Source organism: Halteromyces radiatus (assembly GCF_025201355.1).
Source record: "Halteromyces radiatus strain CBS 162.75 chromosome Unknown BX664scaffold_8, whole genome shotgun sequence".
Lineage (NCBI taxonomy): Eukaryota > Fungi > Mucoromycota > Mucoromycetes > Mucorales > Cunninghamellaceae > Halteromyces > Halteromyces radiatus.
In genome coordinates, this window is record NW_026251694.1 from 1,036,623 (window position 1) to 1,055,953 (window position 19,331).

A 19,331-nucleotide genomic window follows, 5' to 3' on the forward strand; every position below is an offset into this window, starting at 1 on the left:
CTTTATCTTGAATGTCCAACATAGTATGCTGTCAACGGAAGGAAAATCATTAGGTATTTGATCAATGCATCCACCAAGTTGAAACCCAGAAAACCTTTTGGTGCGGTTGCGATAAGAATACCTCTGATTTCTTTTTCTTTCCTTTTTCTTCTTCTTTCTTTTTTCTTTCCCACAGACATATCCAGTTCTATTCAATCTCTTCTTTTGAAAATTGTTTATTCCTTTTTCAAATGACTTTACCCTTCTTTATTACTTTGTGGAACAAAGAGATCATTAATTCAGTTAAAACAAGACGAGAAAAACCAACTTGAAGCAGTAAACCAAGGTAATTATATATATATAAACGCTGTTCTCTTATTTTTTTTATTTAAATTATTATTTCTTCTCTAATTTACATGTCGCCATTGCAGTCAACAAGGTTATAAGGATGCTCCATATCGTCTATGCCCTATGAACTCTCAATGGTAAAGACTCTCGATAATTACCGTGAAATGAATCGCTGGCAACATACCAAGCTCAAATATTGGCCTTTTGAACAAGTGAGGGCAACAATGATAACAAAGAACAAAGAAGTATATCGATAGCCGAATGGTACTCCAAATCCAGTATGATTATACAAACAGCAAAGCAGCAAAGACTCGAAGAGTAATCATATGGACAACGTTATCAATATTGAGGCAAATATACCGACACCGAAGACTTCAAGCTCTCGAGTCTATTTTGGACTATGCTACTTATAAGTTTGTCGAATCTACAAGCAATCCTTGGCTTCTATGGTGAAACATACACAAATGATCAATTCTTGAACTACGTGGATCAACATCAAATGGATGCCGAGGTAGTCAATATTTTTCTCAAAGGCGGCCTCAAATACAACTCCTTTCCTATTCAACAGCATGATAAAATAACTAATATCATGTAAGTAAACAAAACAAAAAAGGAAAGTTCAATAACCGGCTGAATACTGACTTTTTTTTTTTTTTTTTTTGCTAGCAAATAACAAAAACTTGGTTTTTTTACTCCAACAGACAATATTTTTATACTGCCTATTGATGAAGAATATTTTGGAATAACCTAGAAAGGAAAGTAATATGGAATAGTGAAGCATGTTTACAAGACTCTCAAGCGTGCTGAACATGATGGCAAACTAGTTATTGTATCAGTTAATGAAGAATATATATCGTCAAAGGTATTAAAGAATAACAAAAAAAAAAAAAAGATTAATCTAATGGTATTTTTCAATTTTCAATTTACGTATGCCAGAAATACTTCACAAGCGGCATGCATAACAAGGATCTAAGTGCTTGTGGTCATCTACGTGCTGTGATAGTTTGCAGCGACTGTAATATGGTGTGGAACTGCATATCAATGCCTCTCGAAACAGCTTTTATCTCGCCATGTTTTGCAAGTATCAAATGAAGAACGCTCTCAAGACTTCAAGCATCCCCTTCCATGAACAATTCCAGGACGTACCTTACTTCTACAGGAGGAACTAGTACTGCAAGAGCATATATGCAACTCGCTTTCTCTTGTACTATCTCTTAATTTGGTTTATCCTTGGTTTCCGTTGTTTGTATCAATCCTATTGGTGTGCTCTTATCACTTGTTTCTTCTCTTTTTTTTTTTTTCTTCCTAAGTTGTCTCCTCTGTTTTATTGTACGCTGTCTTTTGGTTGGCTCCTCGTTGTTTTATAGTTACACCTGTATTATCATCAATACTAATAGTGTGATTTTTATCTTGCGTCTCTGTGGTCCTTTTTTGTATTTGTTCCTCTTCTTCTCTTTCTACTCTTTGGTACACTCTGTCTTTGTTTATCCTCTTTTTTCGACTTCCTTCTCTTTTACTTTGCCCGTGGCGTGGTCAACCGGTTGGTACTCAACCAAGCAAACAACTGTTTCAGGATGGTATCGGATGCCCTGTCTTCGTTCTTCTCTTGTGGCTTGATAGAATTAACCAGTTTTACAGTGTAAGTACCTCTTTTTTTTTAATAATAATAATGAATTAACCATCCTTCATATTCTATATATTCTTTGTCTATTTTGTTTTATTTGATATTTGATTGGCCCCTTCTGTCTTTTCTCCAATATCTATATTTGGATCGAAGTTCATATCCAGCTGACCATATTTTTTGGGTAGATGAATACGCAATTAGCTTTTTTTTTCTTGTCTTCAAACACTTACCTTAATTCTTTTTTTTTTTTTCTCTTCATCTTTGACCATGGCTAGTTATTTTGGTAACAACTTACATATTATTATAGAACTTTATTGAAATATGATGAATAAATGAAAACTCATAGTTGATTATATATATACACTAGACGACCTTAATATCAAAACCAATATACGAAAACCTGGAACAGCCAAAACGTATAATGTAGATCTTGACGATTTTATGACTCCAACAACATCTTTATCTTCTCAACACTATCGATCACAGAATATGACGACAGATAATGTCAATCAATTATTGCAAACAGCAAAGTATGCCAAAAAAAAGGAGGTCAACTAGTAAAGAAAAGTGTGTATTTATTTGAACTAACTTTGTATATTATGCATATTCAGTTTCTTTCGACAATATCAACAACAAATGCAAGATCATGGTGATGTCAATCAAGAACAATTTTTGGACAACTTAGTATCACAGCTTTTAGAAGAATCACAAAGTCAAGGTAAAGGACCACCACCGGCGTCTCACCGATTCATGATTTCTTTACCCACTATTGCCAAAAAGTCTTTATCAAGGTAATCAAGGAGAACAAAACGAGAATAAGTATTGATCTTTTATCTTTTTTTTTTTATAGTGAAGAAACATGTATTATATGCAAAGAAATATTACAATCAAGTCAAGACAAGGTGACCAAGATGCCATGGTAATAAGATGATGACGGTTAATCATGGGAATAAATGACATTTTGTTTTTGTTTACCTCAAAACTTTTTTATTTTATTTTGACAGTGGACATTACTTTGATGAAGGATGCTTATTACCATGGTTACAATTACATCATACATGCCCAATGTGTCGCTTCAAGGTAGAAACTGAAGAACAGGCTAAACAAGAAGAAGAAGAAGAAGCAAGAGATTTTATGTACGGATGATGAATGAATTACTTGATCGATTGATTGATTTGATGGATTGATTGGATGTTTAGTAATTTATTGAATAGATTATTAAATAAAGAATGTCTTTTTATTATTGTTATTATTATTATCAGAGTGATACAATTGTGTATGTTTGTTGTTATTGTTGTAATGGTAGTAGATATGTGATAGTAGTGAATTGTTATTGTTTACTGTTTGTGATACAAACTGGATTTCTTGAATGATAAGATGACGACTCAAACAAGTAAAAGTATATATGATTTTTTGATAAAACAAGGGATCAAGCGTATTTTCCAAAGGATTTGATTTGAATAGGATGAGAAAAAAAAATAAGGGGGTTGGAGAGAGGGGAAGAAAAAAAAAAAAAGAGAGAGAAAAAAAAAAAAAAAAAAAAGAGTGTGTGTGGAAAGCAGAGTGAAAAATTTAATCAAGCCCCTTTTACCCCGCTTTATTTGCTTTTTTGTTATGATATTTATTATTTATATGAATCCGATTGGTATTTGAGTAGCCTTAGTCTTTTGCATATAGTCTTTTTTTTTATTTCTTATTCACTTGTTTCTTTTTTAATTTATGATGAATTTGGGAATGCAAGGTTTATTTTACACCAGAAAATCACAGGGAAAGCCAGGGAATCAAAGGGGGTGACCCGGGAATGATATATGCGATTCCATTTTGATGATTCCTATGATGATTCCTATGATGATGATGTTGATCCGTTTTGTTATATGACAAACATACATGCATAATAATTAGGTATGTAGTGATTGAATAAACAAAAAACAATAGAACAAGTAGTAAAAGATACAATTTTATTGAACTCTTTTTCTTTTTCATCATTTTGAATGAATAGATCATTTATATTATTATAAAAAGAAAAAGAAAAAGAGTAATAGTCACAGTAGTAATAGTTGATATGATCATCATCAGTATTATTATTATTTTTTGACCCCGGTTATTCGAAAAGGATTGATTTATATATATATGCAATATGTGCACCTTTTACTTTTTTTGATGCTTATGAAAAAAAGAATGTAAAAAATTTTATGTTGACGGCATTTAAAGAAGGATAGATGAAAAAACAACAACATAAACATAAAACTTGATACTTTTTTTTTTTCTTTCCTTTTTCCTTTTTTTCTTTTCTTTTTTTTTTCTTAACTTTTTTTTTTTTTTTTCATTGTAATCTATATAATATTTTCATATAAAAAATTAATTCTTTTTTACATTTTTGGTTATGACACAACAAGATGACTTTACAAGAATCTTCTCCTGCTCTCAATGCCCAAAAAGTAATAAAATCATCATCATCATCATCACCATCATATATTGATAAAACTGATTTTTTTTTCTTTATTTTTCTTACTTTTCCTCCTTTTAGTGTTTGCCACACGATCCAATTTGTAAGTCAGTACCTTTTTTTTTTTTTTAATACTTTCAGTTACTTATCATTTATCAAAACTAATAATAGAAAGCGACACATGGAGAATCCAAACATTCACAACATTCCTTATGTCAGGAGTCGTGATCAAAAAAGATGGAAGGGTCATGCAAAGAAGGTAGTCTCTAAAGAAGAAACAACTGAAAGGTAAATTATACATAGACAAAACAAATCAAGTCCGCTATTCTCCATTTACCTATTTTTTTTTTTTTTTTTTTTTTTTTAATTAGAATGCGAAAGTGGCGAGCTGAAAATCGTGAAAAGAATCGACAAAATGATTTACGATGTCGTGTATATAGATTGGCTAGACAAAAGTTTGGTGATCAAGATTCTTTGGAAAAACAAACATTTATCAGGGACGAAATCATCAGACGATTAGGAAGACGAATCAATATAAAATCAAAATCATCATCATCGTCCACTACTTCTTCAACCTCTGCTTTTTCATCCACATCACCACCATCAACTCAACAAGTAAAAATGCATCGTCATCGTCATCATCCCTCTGCATCATCATCGTCATCATCATCATTAAATGAAGATGATGAAAATGATACTAATGAACGTGATGATGTAGAAAATCGTGTATGGAAATCAGAATTACCTTTTTACAACATGCCTCATCAAAAGATTGAATTACCGTCGATTGATTCTTTATGCCCTTCTTTGATATCAAGTACAAGTTTAAGAAGACGAACAAGTAGCAGTAGTGAAAGTAGTATTAGTACCACAACTACTGATGATTCCTCTCCATCATCATCTTCTACCTCCTCTTCAGTTCTTGTTTTACCTCCTGTCCATACATTCTTGTACCCTTCTTCTTCTTATCAACAACCACTAGGAAATGCTACCAATATCAAATATGTTAAGAATACAAAGATATTGGATGAATTTGTTGGTGTCGTATTAGATTATGCTCAAGATGATGATGATCATCACCATCATCATCATCATCATCATTAATATATATATATTTTCTTGGGACTCATTCCTTTTGTATACCCCGATAACTTCATCCCACCCCCTCATTAACCATTCCTTATCATCCCCTTTTCCCCTCTTTTTTTTTTTTTTTTTTGATTCTTAATAAAAAATACTTTATTTTTTTTTTTTTTGTGCTGCATCGGCCATTTGATTTTTTTGTCAATCTGCATTGATGCCATGTTCAAACACCGCGTAAGGCTATAGGGTTTTTTTTTGTCTTAAAAGAAAACTGCTCTTGTACACTGTTTATATAATGTCATCTATACATAAAAACTTCCATCTATAGTGGTTTATTTTTTTTTTTCTTTTATTAATATGAAAAAGATTTGATTTTTTTTCCCTTTTCTTTTTCAACCAATTAAATTTTCTCTTCATATTAATATTTATTATTATCAAGATGTTGCCGCAGAAGCTGAAAGCGAATAAATTTTTTTGACTGTGAGGGTTCATGTTTTTTTTGCTGAGTTGTAAATTCCCCTTTTCTTCGTTTTTCTCTCTCTTTCTCTCTCAATCCCCCCATTTTTTTTTTTCTTTCTTTTTTTTTTTTTTTTTTTTTTCTCAAATCTCTTTTTATTTTTTTTTTCTTATTTTTTTAAATTTTCTTTTTGATTTTTTCTTTTTTCTTTTTATTATAAAATCTTCATATTGTGTATTCAAACACTTAAAACTTGACAAAACATTTCTTACATTCTGATTTTGTTTTGGTAAAGTATTCTTTATTTTTTATTTTGCTGACGTGATCTCATTACGTGTCTAATACCTTTTTTTTTCTTAATTTTTAGTCTCGATCATGAAGATCAAAAAGACCCCTTCAAAAAAGCTAGCACCTTTGGTAAAAATAAAAAATAATAAAAAAAAAAAAAACGAAAAAGAATAGAATATTTATTATAAACTCTTTTTTTACTATTATTATTTTATTTATTTATATAGCCTCTACCACTTCGTACTGTGATCAAACACTTGGAAGAAGATGCCGAAGCTAACATACCCAACTTGATTAAACAACTTGATAAATGGATTTATCCACGTGGGGATCTTTTTCATTGGGTAACAGTACTCAACCGATTTGATACTATTTTACAACGTATTTGTAATGATTACAAACTGGATACAATACAAACTATTCCTTTTGATCCTTCTATCAAACAATTGATTCTTGCCATTGCCAACTTTAGTCTTACATTATTTGAACATTGTACCAACAGAAATATTTATAACTCTTATGAAGTAAGTTTTTTTTGTTTTTGTTTTATAATTTATTAAACTCATATTTTATATATAAATTAGCATTTGACGGCTTTATTAAATACAACTGATATTGACGTTTTGGAAACTATTTTACGATTCATGTTAAGACCTGCACAACGCGTCAATAATCCAAGAGCTATTCGATCAAGTTTTGTTGCTCCTCAAGATAAAATTCTGGAATTAGCTCGTGGTTGGTCTATCCCTTACCAAGATTTGGAATCTTTATCTAGTAATCAATTTACTCCTTCCAATGAAATGATTACTATCAAATTACAATTTTATCGTACTCGAAATAATGATTCAACAAATCTAGATGATGATGAAGGTCTTCATATTGTCACTGAAGATCTTTCTATACAAGAAAAGAAATCTGATTTGGAATGGTTTACATATCTGGTAGAACAACATCATATCCCAAAAGAATATCATTTTGAATTACTCAATCGTATTCGAATCGCAAATAATATTGGTGACTCTTCTGCAAGGAAAAAATTATTGATTTCTCAATTGATTGCTCTCTCTATAATGGGTAAGGATAAATTATTGTTGATAGACTTCATTTATACTCACCTTTTTTTTTTCTCTTTTTCTTTTTTCTTCTTTTGAAGCCCATACTGCATCCGAATCTACTGCCCAAAACAAAATATTTGTCTATGAACCTCATCTTGTTTCTCATCTAGCCGAAGCTATCAATCCTGAAAAATCTGTTTGTTATGTATGTATCTTCTAAAAAAAAAAAAAGAAAAAAAAGGAAATTCTTATTTCATTAACTCTCTTTCTTTCTGTCTATTAGGATGTTCAAACATATGCATTATATGCGTTAGATGCCATAGCAAGACACCGCAACAAATTGAATGAAATTCTTCATGCTTTCAATGCTTCAGCGAATCATGGTACTTTGTTATATATTTTACGACATCTTAACAATCATACTGAACCTGATGGTAATCAACAAAAACTTTGTACTAATAAAACTGTGTTACTTACTTTTTTTTTTTGTGTGTGTGTGTATGTTTTAGGTCTTCCCAATGAGTTTTTGGAATCATTATTCACACTTCTAGCTTACCTATTACAAACACAACCTGGTGGCCAAATGCTTATGACTGCTGGTGTCATCCCTACATTATTGAATATTGTTGACAATCAGGAATCGATTCATTTGAAGGTAACATGAATGATAAAAGAAAAAAAAAGAGAAAGAAAGAAAAAAAAAGAAAGAGCAATGAGAGGGAAGGAAAAAGAGTGGATATGTACTAACAATATTTCTTCTTCTTTTTTTTGGATATCGTTATTAATAGAACGTCACCAAAGTCGTCGGATTATTGGATACGATTGTGAACAATATATCAACATCATTTTCCGCATTCTGTAATGCAAATGGTTTAGATATCTTATTGGCTCGCATTAAGGTAAGAGGCATTGATAATAATTATATTGAATCAGTATATTAATAGGATCATTATCCCTTTTCCTTTTTTTATCAGTCTGAAGTAACTCAAGGAATCGAGAATGCGACTTCTATGGAAACTACCGAGACAAAATTGGCTGATCAAGATCTGGCTACTGGTGCTTTGGCTCCTTATGATCGTGTATCCCTTGTCAAGGCAATGTTTAAATTCTTGATAAAAATGATGGAATCTACTGGAACGGCGGATGGTTTACGAAATTTGATTGATTCTTCGGCTCCTTCGTCATTAATTCAAGTCATTGAAAATCCCAAGGTTTTTGGCAATAGTGTATTTGCATTAGGTAATAAAAAAAAAAGGAGGAGGAATAATTGACAAAGAAAAAACAAAGCTTATATTCATTTTAATTCTTATTAGCTACCAATGTTACATCCACTTTTATTCACAACGAACCAACCTCTTTGGCTATTCTTCAAGAACAAAAATTACCACAATGTTTCCTTCAAACTATTTCTCGTTATGAAAATCCAAATGGTGAAGTTTTGGTTGCTGCCGTTCATGCTTTTGGTGCTTTATGTCTTAATGGTCCAGGTCTAGAAATGTTTAACGATATCAAACCGTTACCTCACTTTTTTGATTTGATGACTTCCCACGATATTTTACGGAATCCTGCCGAACTGGAAGGTGCTACTGTATTGGGTAACACAATGGATGAATTGATTCGACATCATCCCTCATTGCGACAAGATGTATTTCAATGTGTTACACAAATGATCAAAAAGGTATTGGATATGGGGCAACAAGAAGAAGGGAAACCAAGTGATAATGGTCATTTATTACGACTTGTGAAATCTAATGACAACACTGATGTGGAAATGACAACTGCTGATAGCGATAACATTACTAACAACAAACCTGATGAAAAAGTGGAATGTTTACTGGTCTCTTTTATCGATTTGGTGTCAAGAGTAATTCAAAAGATGATGATTTACTTATATTCTATTTCATATACTAACTACTTTTTTTTTTTTCCTTTCTCTCTTTTCATCAAAAAAAAAATAGTTCCTCGAAGGTTTATTCCAAAATCAATCCAATATCCGAGAATTTGTGAAAGATCGATGCCCTGAAATGCTTTTGGATTACTTTACTCTACCAATGTTACCAGCTGATTTCTCTGTGTCAATTGCCTCTGATTCTCTTTCTTATCTCTTCCGAATGATTGCTGATGTTAGTCCAATTCCTACTGTTATGGCCATTGTGGAAAAAGTGAAAACTTCTGCTAAATTTATTTTGGATGACTACACACCAGGAAATAAAAGTCTTATTCGTGACTATATTGATGTACAAGGTAAGTTGTTTATATTCATACCTCCCTCTTATGATCAAGTAATCTCCGACACTTTCCTTTTTTTTTTTCTTCTTGTTTTTCTATAATAGATAATGATACTGAAAAGATCAAACGTGGCAATCAACTCCTACGTCAATTCATTGTATTATATGGTTATATTGGGCTCTTGGCAAATACTTGTTGTTCTTCTATTCTTACTCATGGCAAAAATGGGATCGCGCTTGTTAATGAATTTATTTCTCAAACTGGTGATGACAGCATTATCTTACTCTTGGGTCAACTGCATAGGTAAAAAAAAAAAAAAAAAAAAAAAAAAAAAAAAGGAGAAGAAAAAGAAAGAATTCAAGAATTCGATACTCATTATTCATTTTTATCCAGAACGATGGTTTGGGAAAACATTTTACTAAGGGAATCTGTACCTAAATCTTGGTATAACTTCAAATCTGCGAAAAAGTCCAGCAACATACGAATCGATAATCCATTAGGTATATCAGGTTTTGAACCTTCTCGACCAACTGATGCAAGCACAGCACCAGATGCGACCACAACCACAATTACATCTGATACTCAACCATCATCAGCAACTACTGAAATGGATACAAACGAGGAAAAAGAACCTGATGCCAAAGATCCACGTGTCATCAACACAAAGCACTTCAAGATGTTTCTTGGCGAAATACCACAAGCTCTGACACCCATCTTCCAAGGTAAAGAATAGGATAGATTATTAATTGTCATTCAGTGATTAGAAAAACAAGAAAACTTATTTCATTTTTCGTCAATCTAGGTCTCAACAAGGTATCTGTAGGTCGTCGAAGTTTGGATAGTGGTCAAATTGGTCAATCTTTCAAGTTGGCAGAACAAATGACTCAAGTTTTGAAAGACAACATTTCTTGGTCTTGTATTTATGTGGATGATGTTCCTCCTTGTAAATATGACTACTTGGCCTCCATGTTTTCCTTGGTATCTATGCTTTTATTGGATGATCGTGCTACACCGTGTTTACATGTACCTATGGCTGTGACTTTTGATCGTAATGGTGGTACAACTCTTATGGTGGATACATTGGATAAATTATGGCAAGCTGCTGAATCTATTGAATCCATTCCTATTGCTGATCGGTCTACCTCTGATCAAGAAACCTTGTTGCCTCGTATCGACGCTAGTATTGAACTTCTTCTTGCTGTTTTACTCAACATCAGCTCCGAAAAACTCTTGATGGAGTCTCCTTATACTTTCCATATCTCAAAAGCAAAAGATCGCTCTGTACCTGAGTACTTTGACCCTCGTGAATGGAATGTATCTGTCTCTCTTCGTGTGGCTGCTATCCGAAAACATCTTCAAAGTAAGCTCTTTTACAAGTTCCCCAAGTATGTATTACGGATGTATATCAAGGTTCTAGCTCAATTGATGTCTACGGATTTGGACAAGCCGAAACAAAGCAGCAGTGGATTTACCGGAAATCTATCTGATGGTAGTGGGTTTACCGCTGGTGTAGGTGGTAATGGTGTTCTTCAGATTGGAATCGACATGACTCCTGGTAGTTCTTTTCCTGCATCAGCTCCTTCTCCTTTCAACAGTGTTCGTCCTCCTCCTCCTCCACCTGTGGTACCCAATGAAGCAGGTGTTCAAACATTGGTCGATATGGGGTTCAATCGTCCTGGTGCTGAACAAGCTATGGTGAGATGCAACAATCAGATATCGCGTGCAGTGGATTATCTCTTCAGTCATCCTACAGCAATGTTAGCCAGTGCTGGTAGTGGATCTTCTAGAAATCGAAACACTACTACTACAACTACTTCAACGACAGGCAGTTCATCTTCTCCCGCACCAGCAAGCGATAATCAAAATAATCAAGATTCTACCAATTCAGTTACTACCACATCTCATGATCAAGGTGAACAAAGTCAAGAAACGACAGAATTTCAAGATCATCAAAACAATCATGATGATAATGACGAGGACGACGATGACCACGACATTGATGAAGATGAACATATGGATGAAGATGAATTTAGTGAAGAAGACGATATTGGAGAATACGATCACGGTGATGATGATTCTGATGATGACGATGACTCTGATGATGACAATAGAGATATGACTCTTGACTCTCTGAATCCATTCAATCTCATGTCTTCTCGATACCGATCTTTGGCTCGTGGTTCTTCTAGCAGCAACAAATCTACTGACAAAGGCAAAAACAAGGCAACTACCGAAGAAGATTCAGAAGATCTCAAGTCTCTCAAAGAATTACGCAATACTCTACGAAAGGAACTACCAGAAATCTTGTTGCAACTTGTGGATGAACGTGATGATATGATCTTTGATGCCCATGACCTTCTGGTGGTTGTATGTAAGGATGGCGACAAGGAATTCACTTTGGCGAAATCAGTCATATCTTCATTAGTGGATAGAATTCAAGCTTCTTTGGATACAAGCGAAATTCCTTATACAAAGGTTTGCAGTCAGCTACGATTAATGGCCTTACTACTCAAAGATTCTCCCTTCCATGCTGCCATACCTGATATTGCTTCACGTTTGACTTGTCTCTTTGATATTTTGGAAAAATGCAAGGATGATTTATCTGATCCATCGACTCCTACTCCCACTTGGTTGGCATCTGCTCTCTTGGTATTAGAAATGTTTATCTGTCAATCTGATGAACCCAAAGAAGTCAAGCTCACTAGTGAAGAAAAGTCAAGCAACAAAGGTAAAGGTGTTGATACCGGAAATGATGATGCTACTGCTTCTACTACTGCTGTGGACGACAATGGTGATATTGAAATGGGTGATTCTACTACTACTACTACTACTACTACTACTACGACTTCTGCTGCTCCTATCCAAGAAGATAATTCAACCGTTGGAATTGTTGATAGTGACAAGGATGCTATTACTGACCTGCAACGACAACAACTTCTCCTTTGTTGCATCACTCTACTCAGAAAAACCAAGCTTACCAGGGATGATCTTTTTGCTATCCTTCGCATCATTGTTCGCTTAACCAAAAATAACGATGATGCCTTGCGGTTGGTGGAACATGGTGGATTGGAACTTTTATTTGCCAAGCCAAGATCAAGTTTAGAAGGTTTTCAAGGTCAGCAAGCATTTATCATTCTCATTTTACGTCATATTATCGAAGACAAGTTTGTTTTGGAAGAACAAATTGATGATATCATAACTACCTGGGGAACAGTACCAAGACCAAAGAATTTAGATATCACCACTTATTTCCGCAACAATGCTGCCATCGCACTTCGAGATCCTGCTGTCTTTTTACAAGTTTCTGAAAAGATCTGTCGACTAACCCGGTACAACGAATATGAAAACAATCGTCAAATCAAAATTATTGGAAAAGAGGATGACAGTGCTACAACATCTACAACATCAACAACTACCATTGGTACGACCACAACAACGCCTGCTCCAGTACCTACAACTTCTACTTCAACCTCTACTCATCATTCACCTTCAAAAATTGGCAAAAACTCTTCAATCGTTGTCAACCATCTATTGAATGAATTGGTATCGATTCGTTCATCTGACAAAGAAAACAGTGACTTGAAATATGCATATACTGGTTTCCTTTTACAATGCTTGGTTGAATTGGTATCTTCTTACCCATCCTGCAAATACGATATCTACAACTTTAGTCGACAACGTGCCAACAAGAATGGAAACAATAATAATTCTCGCAGTCGTCATCATGTACTCAATTTATTGGTCAACGATCTACTACCTTATAATGCCATCAAACCAACTGATGATGAAGCTCGCAAGGGACAAGGATTATCAATGTGGACTTCCTGTGTGCTCGTGGCAATGTGTTACAATACTCTTTCCAAGAACGAAATCACTCATTCCAACAAACACGATTTGACCCATGTGCGGAGATATGTATTAGAAGGTGTGGTACGTGCATTCCAAACCTTGGTTCAATCTACAGAACAATTATCAGTCAAGTATAATAGGTATCTCAGTCTTGCCGATCTCTGTCACCGTATCCTGAATGCTCGTCCCAATCCTGGAAGTCATGTTCATCAACAACAACAAAAGGAAGACACTTCAATGCAACTAGCCAAGATTATGTTAGACAAGGGATTTGTTGGTGTGATGACTAGTGCTATTAGCGATGTGGATGTCAACTATCCTCATGCAAAAACTGTACTTAGTGCTATGATCCGACCTTTGGAACAATTGACCAAATTGGCTGTGACTATTGAAAGAAAAGCGGCGGAACAACGAGCTGCTGCTGCTGAATTGGAAGGCTCTTCATCATCAACCAACAACAAAGGTAAAGCATCAACATCAACTGCTACTACAGATCGACAAGGAGGTGACAATGATGCTATTGCAGCAAGTGCTTCTCGTACTGGTGGCACTGATGGTGTACACGATACTGATTCTACTGATGCTCATCACCATCATGACGATTCTCTTTTGGCGACAAATAACGATGATGATCACGACAATGAAGCTCCTGATTTGTATCGAAATTCCTCTTTGGGTATGTTTGATGGAAGTGTGATGGAAGAAGACGAAGATGATTTTGGTTCCTCTGAAGATGAAGAAGGTGCAAGGTAAGACATAAATTCATGAATGTTTTTTATATTTTAGCTTATCCATTTATTTTTCTAATTAGTTTCGACGAAGATGAATTTGACGAAGAAACTGGAAGTGATCTCTCTGACATGAGTGAAGAAGAACTTGAAGATGATGACGTTGATCAAGAAATGGACGTGGTTCTCCATCGTCATCCTTATGATACTGATATGGACGAAGATGAAGTAAGTTCCTTGATTTGATTTCTCATAACAACCACAAAGAAAAAAAATTTTTTTTTGACTTACTTTATATATGATAGGATGGTAGCGACAACGATGATAATTCGGATGAAAGTGACCATAACGATGAATCCTCTGATCATTCTGGTGGTAGTGAAGACGATGAAGATGGAAGAGAAATGACTTGGCATCTTGAAGATATTGATGACGATGGCGAAGTTCTTGTGGGTGCTGAAATATCTATTGAATCTGATGATGAACAACAAGGAAGACATCATCATCAACGCCGTCGATTCGAAGACGTAAGTGATTCTTTTTTTTTTTTAGAATGATGATGGGATTTATTTTAAGAGGTTTTGTTACAATATAATATTTAACCTTCCTTTTTATATGTATATATAGACTCAAGATGTGGATTTGGATACCCTTGACCAATCTGACTTTGATGAAGAAGAAGGCTCGGAAGGCTATCTTGATGATGAACCTGATACTGATTTGAACGATGGACTTTTGATTGATGAAGATGACCTTGGTGATCCTTTCTTGGTGGATGATGGACCACAAAACATTCAATATTCGTTCGATGTTAGTGATGAAGGTTGGCAAGAACGTCCTAGAACTTATGGTGGACTTGGTTTACGTCGTCCTGGTCGATCAACTCAAGGTCGTCGCTTGATGGAAGGTGTAGAAATCCTAGGTGCATCTACTCCTCGTGACAGAGTACCTATTGTAGAATTTGGTGGTCATTCATCGTCTTTGGGTCGCACATTCCGTGGTATTGGCGGTGAATCTACTTCTGAAGATATCACAACTCATCCTCTACTTGCTGATAATCAAGGCTCTGAATCTACTGATGTTACTGGTACAAGTCGCTCTTTTGATGGTACTTCTCGTCGACATCGTGGCACTGGTAGTGGATCCACTGGACTTGGTAATTTGCAAGCATTTGAAGACATTATTGGTGGAAGTGCTCTACGAGTACTAGAAAATATTATATCTCAAGCATCAAACAGTGGAAATGCTGGTGATTCTTTCCGAATGGAAATGCCTGGTCATGGTCTTATGCGTGCTCTGGAAATGACTCGTACTACTGGTGGTGGCCCTGGTGGTCATGGTTCTTCTTCTTTTATGATTTCCAATTTGGCTGGTGGATCAAATACTACGAATGTTACTTCTGGTGCTATTGGAGAATCAGCAGCTGATCAATCACGACAAATCTTGGCCTTGTTACATGAATTCCAACCAATGTCAACTTCTGAAAGGTGGAACCAAGAAGCACGTATGATGTATGGTAACACTATGGCTGATCAAGCAACCAAGCTTACCAATGCTCTCCTCAACTCATTGATTCCTATTGCTTTGGAAGAAAACAAGAAACGTTGGGAACAAGAAAAGAAAGCTGCAGAAGAACGTCGACTCAAAGAAGAAGCTGAACGAAAGAAGGCTGAAGAAGAAAAACGACAACGTGAAGAGAAAGAGGCTGCAGATCGAAAAGCTGAAGAAGAACGTTTGGCGGCTGAACAACTTCAACAACAACAACAACAACAACAACAAACAGAGTCTATGGAAACTGGAGAAGATACCACTGTTACAGCACCATCTGATTCAACGACAACGACAACAGCACCAGCAACTGACAATGAAGAAAGAACAACCATTACAATCAACGGTGAATCTGTCGATATATCTGGCACTGGTATCGATGTGGAATTTTTGGAAGCATTACCAGATGATTTACGGGAAGAAGTGGTTAATCAACATATGCGTGAACGTCGTGAATCTATTCAACCTCCTGAAGATGATTCGATTAGCCCTGAATTTTTGGACGCCTTGCCATCTGATATTCGAGATGAAGTATTACGACAAGAAGCTATTGAACGAGATCGACGTGAACGACAACGACGCAATGCCTCCAACAATAATACTGGTTCTACAGCTCAAACTACTACGGCTACAGGTGATACAGACTTGGAAACAACATCAACAACAACTCCGGCTACAGCATCTGGAGCTCGATCTTATCATGGACTTAGTGCTGGTACTATGGCCTCTTTGGATGCGATCGTGCGAGATTTGGATGACATTACACCAACCAGTTTGCGATCAGATCAGCCTTTTAGTCGAATGTTGAATCGATACCGACAAAGTATAACTAATTCATCTCGTAATCAACAAGCACAACAAAGCAAGAAGCCCATCGGACGTACAGATACAGTGCAATTAGTGGATCGAACTCAACTGGCAACTCTGGCTCGATTGTTATTTGTTCCTCAATCTATTTCCAAGAATCTATTGAACAAACTCTTGTTGAATCTATGTGAAAATAGCAAGACCCGTGGTGATCTATTGTCTTTATTGATCTGTATCCTCCATGATGGTAGTGTTGACTTGGCTGCTGTAGACAAGAGTTTTGCTCAATTATCTTTATACCCCAAAACTTCAAGTGTTTCCTCTGCAATGACAACAACCCCATCCGCCTCATCTTCCAAACAACAACGTAGACTTTCATCAACTTCTGCTGGCACAACAACGACCATTGGTGATAATGTACCAAACTTGATTACTCAACGATGTTTGGAAGTACTTCATTATGTGGTATCTTGTAATGAACAATCATTGACTTACTTTTTGACGGAAAACGACTGCTTGGCTGGCCTGAAACGATCAAGTAGCAAGAAAGGTAAAAACAAGGATGTTAACAAACCTTCAAGCAAATATCCTCTTTTGGTTTTGATGAGTCTTTTGGATCGACCTGTATTTGTTGATAATACACATCTCATGGAACAACTGATGAATCTATTAGCGACCATGTGTAGGCCATTCCCTGCTTTGGTGAAAAAATACGTTGAAAAGGTTGAGAATCGACAACAACAAGAACAACAGCAAAAGGAACAAGCCGATGCGGAAGCAAGTGAAGAACAAGGGAAAAATGAACAACAACAATCAATCACTGAATCTAGTGGTACTCAACAACATCAACATCGACCTGTACCAAAACCTCCAACAATTCCTGATCATTATTTGCAAATGGTGGTTCATGTATTGACAAGCGGTGAATGTTCAAGTAGAACTTTCCAGTACACTCTTGGTGTGATCTCTCATCTTTCAGCTTTGGATGGTGCTCTTCAAACAATCACTCATGAATTTACAGAAGCGGCCAGATTCTCTGGAAAACAAATTTTGAATGATTTACAAGATCTGCTACGTGCTCTTGAAAATGCCATGACTGGAACTGATATTCAAACATCTGCATTGACACAATTTTCTGCTGCATCCTCACATCAAGCCAAACTTCTCAGGGTGCTCAAGACCATTGATTATATGTATTCACGCAAACGACAACCAACAACGAAGACATTGAATGCGGATGAATCAGATGAACAAGTTAAGAATGAAAATCGAATGTTGGCTATCTACGATCAATTGAATTTCTTACCATTGTGGAAAATGCTGGGTGATTGTCTATCTGTGATTCATGAAAAAGAAGAATTGATCAATGTGGCAACGGTGCTTTTACCTTTGATTGAATCGTTTATGGTGGTGTCCAAATATGCCGAAAGTATGACTAATCAACAACTCCAACAAAAATCTGAAGCAACTAGTTCGAATCGTGTTTCCTCTCCTGAAGCTACTATCCGTAGTGATGAATCTGGTGAAACACCTGATGATGTGTTTTTCAAATTTACAGAAGATCACAAGAAGATTCTCAATATTATGGTGCGTAACAACCCAACTCTGATGAGTGGCTCATTCTCATTATTGGTTCGCAATCCCAAGATGTTGGAATTTGACAACAAGCGCAACTACTTTGTACAACAATTACACAAACGAACAGAACCTCGAAGTCATTATCCTCCTTTACAACTGAATGTACGACGACAATATGTGTTTGAAGATTCGTATCATCAGCTACAGGGACGAACAGGGGAAGAAATCAAGTTTGGCAAATTGATGGTGAGATTCTATGATGAAGAAGGTGTGGATGCTGGCGGTGTGACTCGTGAATGGTTCTCTGTATTGGCACGACAAATGTTTGATCCCAACTATGCTCTGTTTATTGCATCTGCCGCGGATAAGTTGACATACCAACCCAATCGTGCATCCTGGGTAAATTCGGACCATCTCAGCTTTTTCAAGTTTGTTGGACGTGTGATTGGCAAAGCGATTTATGATGGAAGGCTACTGGATGCTTACTTTACACGATCATTCTACAAGCATATTCTCAATCGATCTGTGGACTACCGTGATGTGGAAGCTGTGGATCCTGAATATTATAAGAGTTTGGTGTGGATATTGGACAACGATATTACTGACATTATCGACCTTACCTTCAGTATGGAAATGGATGATTTCGGTACAACCAAGGTGATTGATCTCAAGCCAGGTGGACGTGACATACCAGTGACAGAACAAAACAAACATGAATATGTAAATCTGGTGACAGCACAAAAACTGACGATTGCAATCAAAGATCAAATCAACGCATTCTTGCAAGGTTTCCATGACATCATTCCTGCATCACTGATCCAAATCTTCAATGAACAAGAATTAGAATTACTGATCTCTGGTCTGCCTGATATTGATCTGGATGATTGGAAGAACAATACCGAATATGTAACTTATCATAGTACATCTCCTCAAATTCAATGGTTCTGGCGTGCCGTACGAAGCTTTGATCAAGAAGAACGAGCCAAGTTATTACAATTTGCTACAGGAACATCCAAAGTCCCATTGGAAGGATTTGCTCATTTACAAGGTTCTGGTGGTGTACAAAAGTTCCAGATTCACAAGGATTATGGTGGTGATAGTAGATTGCCTTCTGCTCATACATGGTAAAAAAAAAAAAAAAAAAAAAAAAAAAAAAAGAATATAACGATGATTTTGATGTATTGACATTTCTTTTTTTTTTTTTTCTGTAGTTTCAATCAAGTGGATTTGCCAGAATATGATTCTTATGAAAGTTTACGTGCCAACTTATTCAAGGCCATCAATGAATGCTCAACTGGGTTTGCCTTTGTAT

General features: G+C 35.6%; 4 protein-coding genes across 4 annotated transcripts; all 4 read left to right on the plus strand.

The window, feature by feature from the left end:
* The first annotated feature begins 2,182 nt into the window (after positions 1–2,182).
* Positions 2,183–3,199, plus strand: BX664DRAFT_341045 (uncharacterized protein). The gene is made up of 4 exons (XM_051546929.1): positions 2,183–2,481; positions 2,563–2,742; positions 2,802–2,870; positions 2,956–3,199. Exons 1-4 carry the CDS (start codon positions 2,393–2,395, stop codon positions 3,095–3,097), a joined length of 480 nt encoding a protein of 159 aa, XP_051397239.1. The 5' UTR covers positions 2,183–2,392; the 3' UTR covers positions 3,098–3,199.
* Positions 3,200–4,253: 1,054 nt separating this feature from the next.
* BX664DRAFT_388640 (uncharacterized protein) lies at positions 4,254–5,501 on the plus strand (the record flags this gene model as incomplete). Its single annotated transcript, XM_051549482.1, has 4 exons — positions 4,254–4,389; positions 4,479–4,500; positions 4,569–4,685; positions 4,769–5,501. The coding sequence occupies exons 1-4, from the start codon at positions 4,335–4,337 to the stop codon at positions 5,499–5,501; spliced, it is 927 nt and encodes a 308-aa protein (XP_051397240.1). The 5' UTR covers positions 4,254–4,334.
* Positions 5,502–6,097: 596 nt separating this feature from the next.
* BX664DRAFT_198979 (uncharacterized protein) lies at positions 6,098–7,018 on the plus strand (the record flags this gene model as incomplete). Its single annotated transcript, XM_051540107.1, has 4 exons — positions 6,098–6,226; positions 6,305–6,354; positions 6,453–6,749; positions 6,810–7,018. Coding segments are annotated over exons 2-4 (548 nt in total), but the record flags the coding sequence as incomplete, so codon positions are not given.
* Positions 7,019–7,377: 359 nt separating this feature from the next.
* Positions 7,378–19,264, plus strand: BX664DRAFT_376387 (uncharacterized protein; the record flags this gene model as incomplete). The annotated part of the gene is made up of 24 exons (XM_051548731.1): positions 7,378–7,485; positions 7,564–7,714; positions 7,790–7,935; positions 8,069–8,179; positions 8,255–8,519; positions 8,594–9,144; positions 9,239–9,524; positions 9,614–9,812; positions 9,903–10,018; positions 10,061–10,231; positions 10,312–11,022; positions 11,086–11,541; positions 11,749–12,300; positions 12,379–12,894; positions 12,958–13,863; positions 14,005–14,100; positions 14,181–14,266; positions 14,392–14,613; positions 14,714–14,960; positions 15,033–15,458; positions 15,510–15,689; positions 15,741–16,268; positions 16,419–19,143; positions 19,231–19,264. Coding segments are annotated over 24 exons (9,789 nt in total), but the record flags the coding sequence as incomplete, so codon positions are not given.
* Between the last annotated feature and the right edge of the window lie 67 nt (positions 19,265–19,331).

Coding starts and splice junctions, on each gene's coding strand:
- BX664DRAFT_341045 (XM_051546929.1), top strand. CDS start 2,393: ATGACTCCAACAACATCTTTATCTTCTCAACACTATCGATCACAGAAT. Junction 2,482..2,562: donor CAATTATTGCAAACAGCAAA/GTATGCCAAAAA, acceptor ATGCATATTCAG/TTTCTTTCGACAATATCAAC. Junction 2,743..2,801: donor GCCAAAAAGTCTTTATCAAG/GTAATCAAGGAG, acceptor TTTTTTTTATAG/TGAAGAAACATGTATTATAT.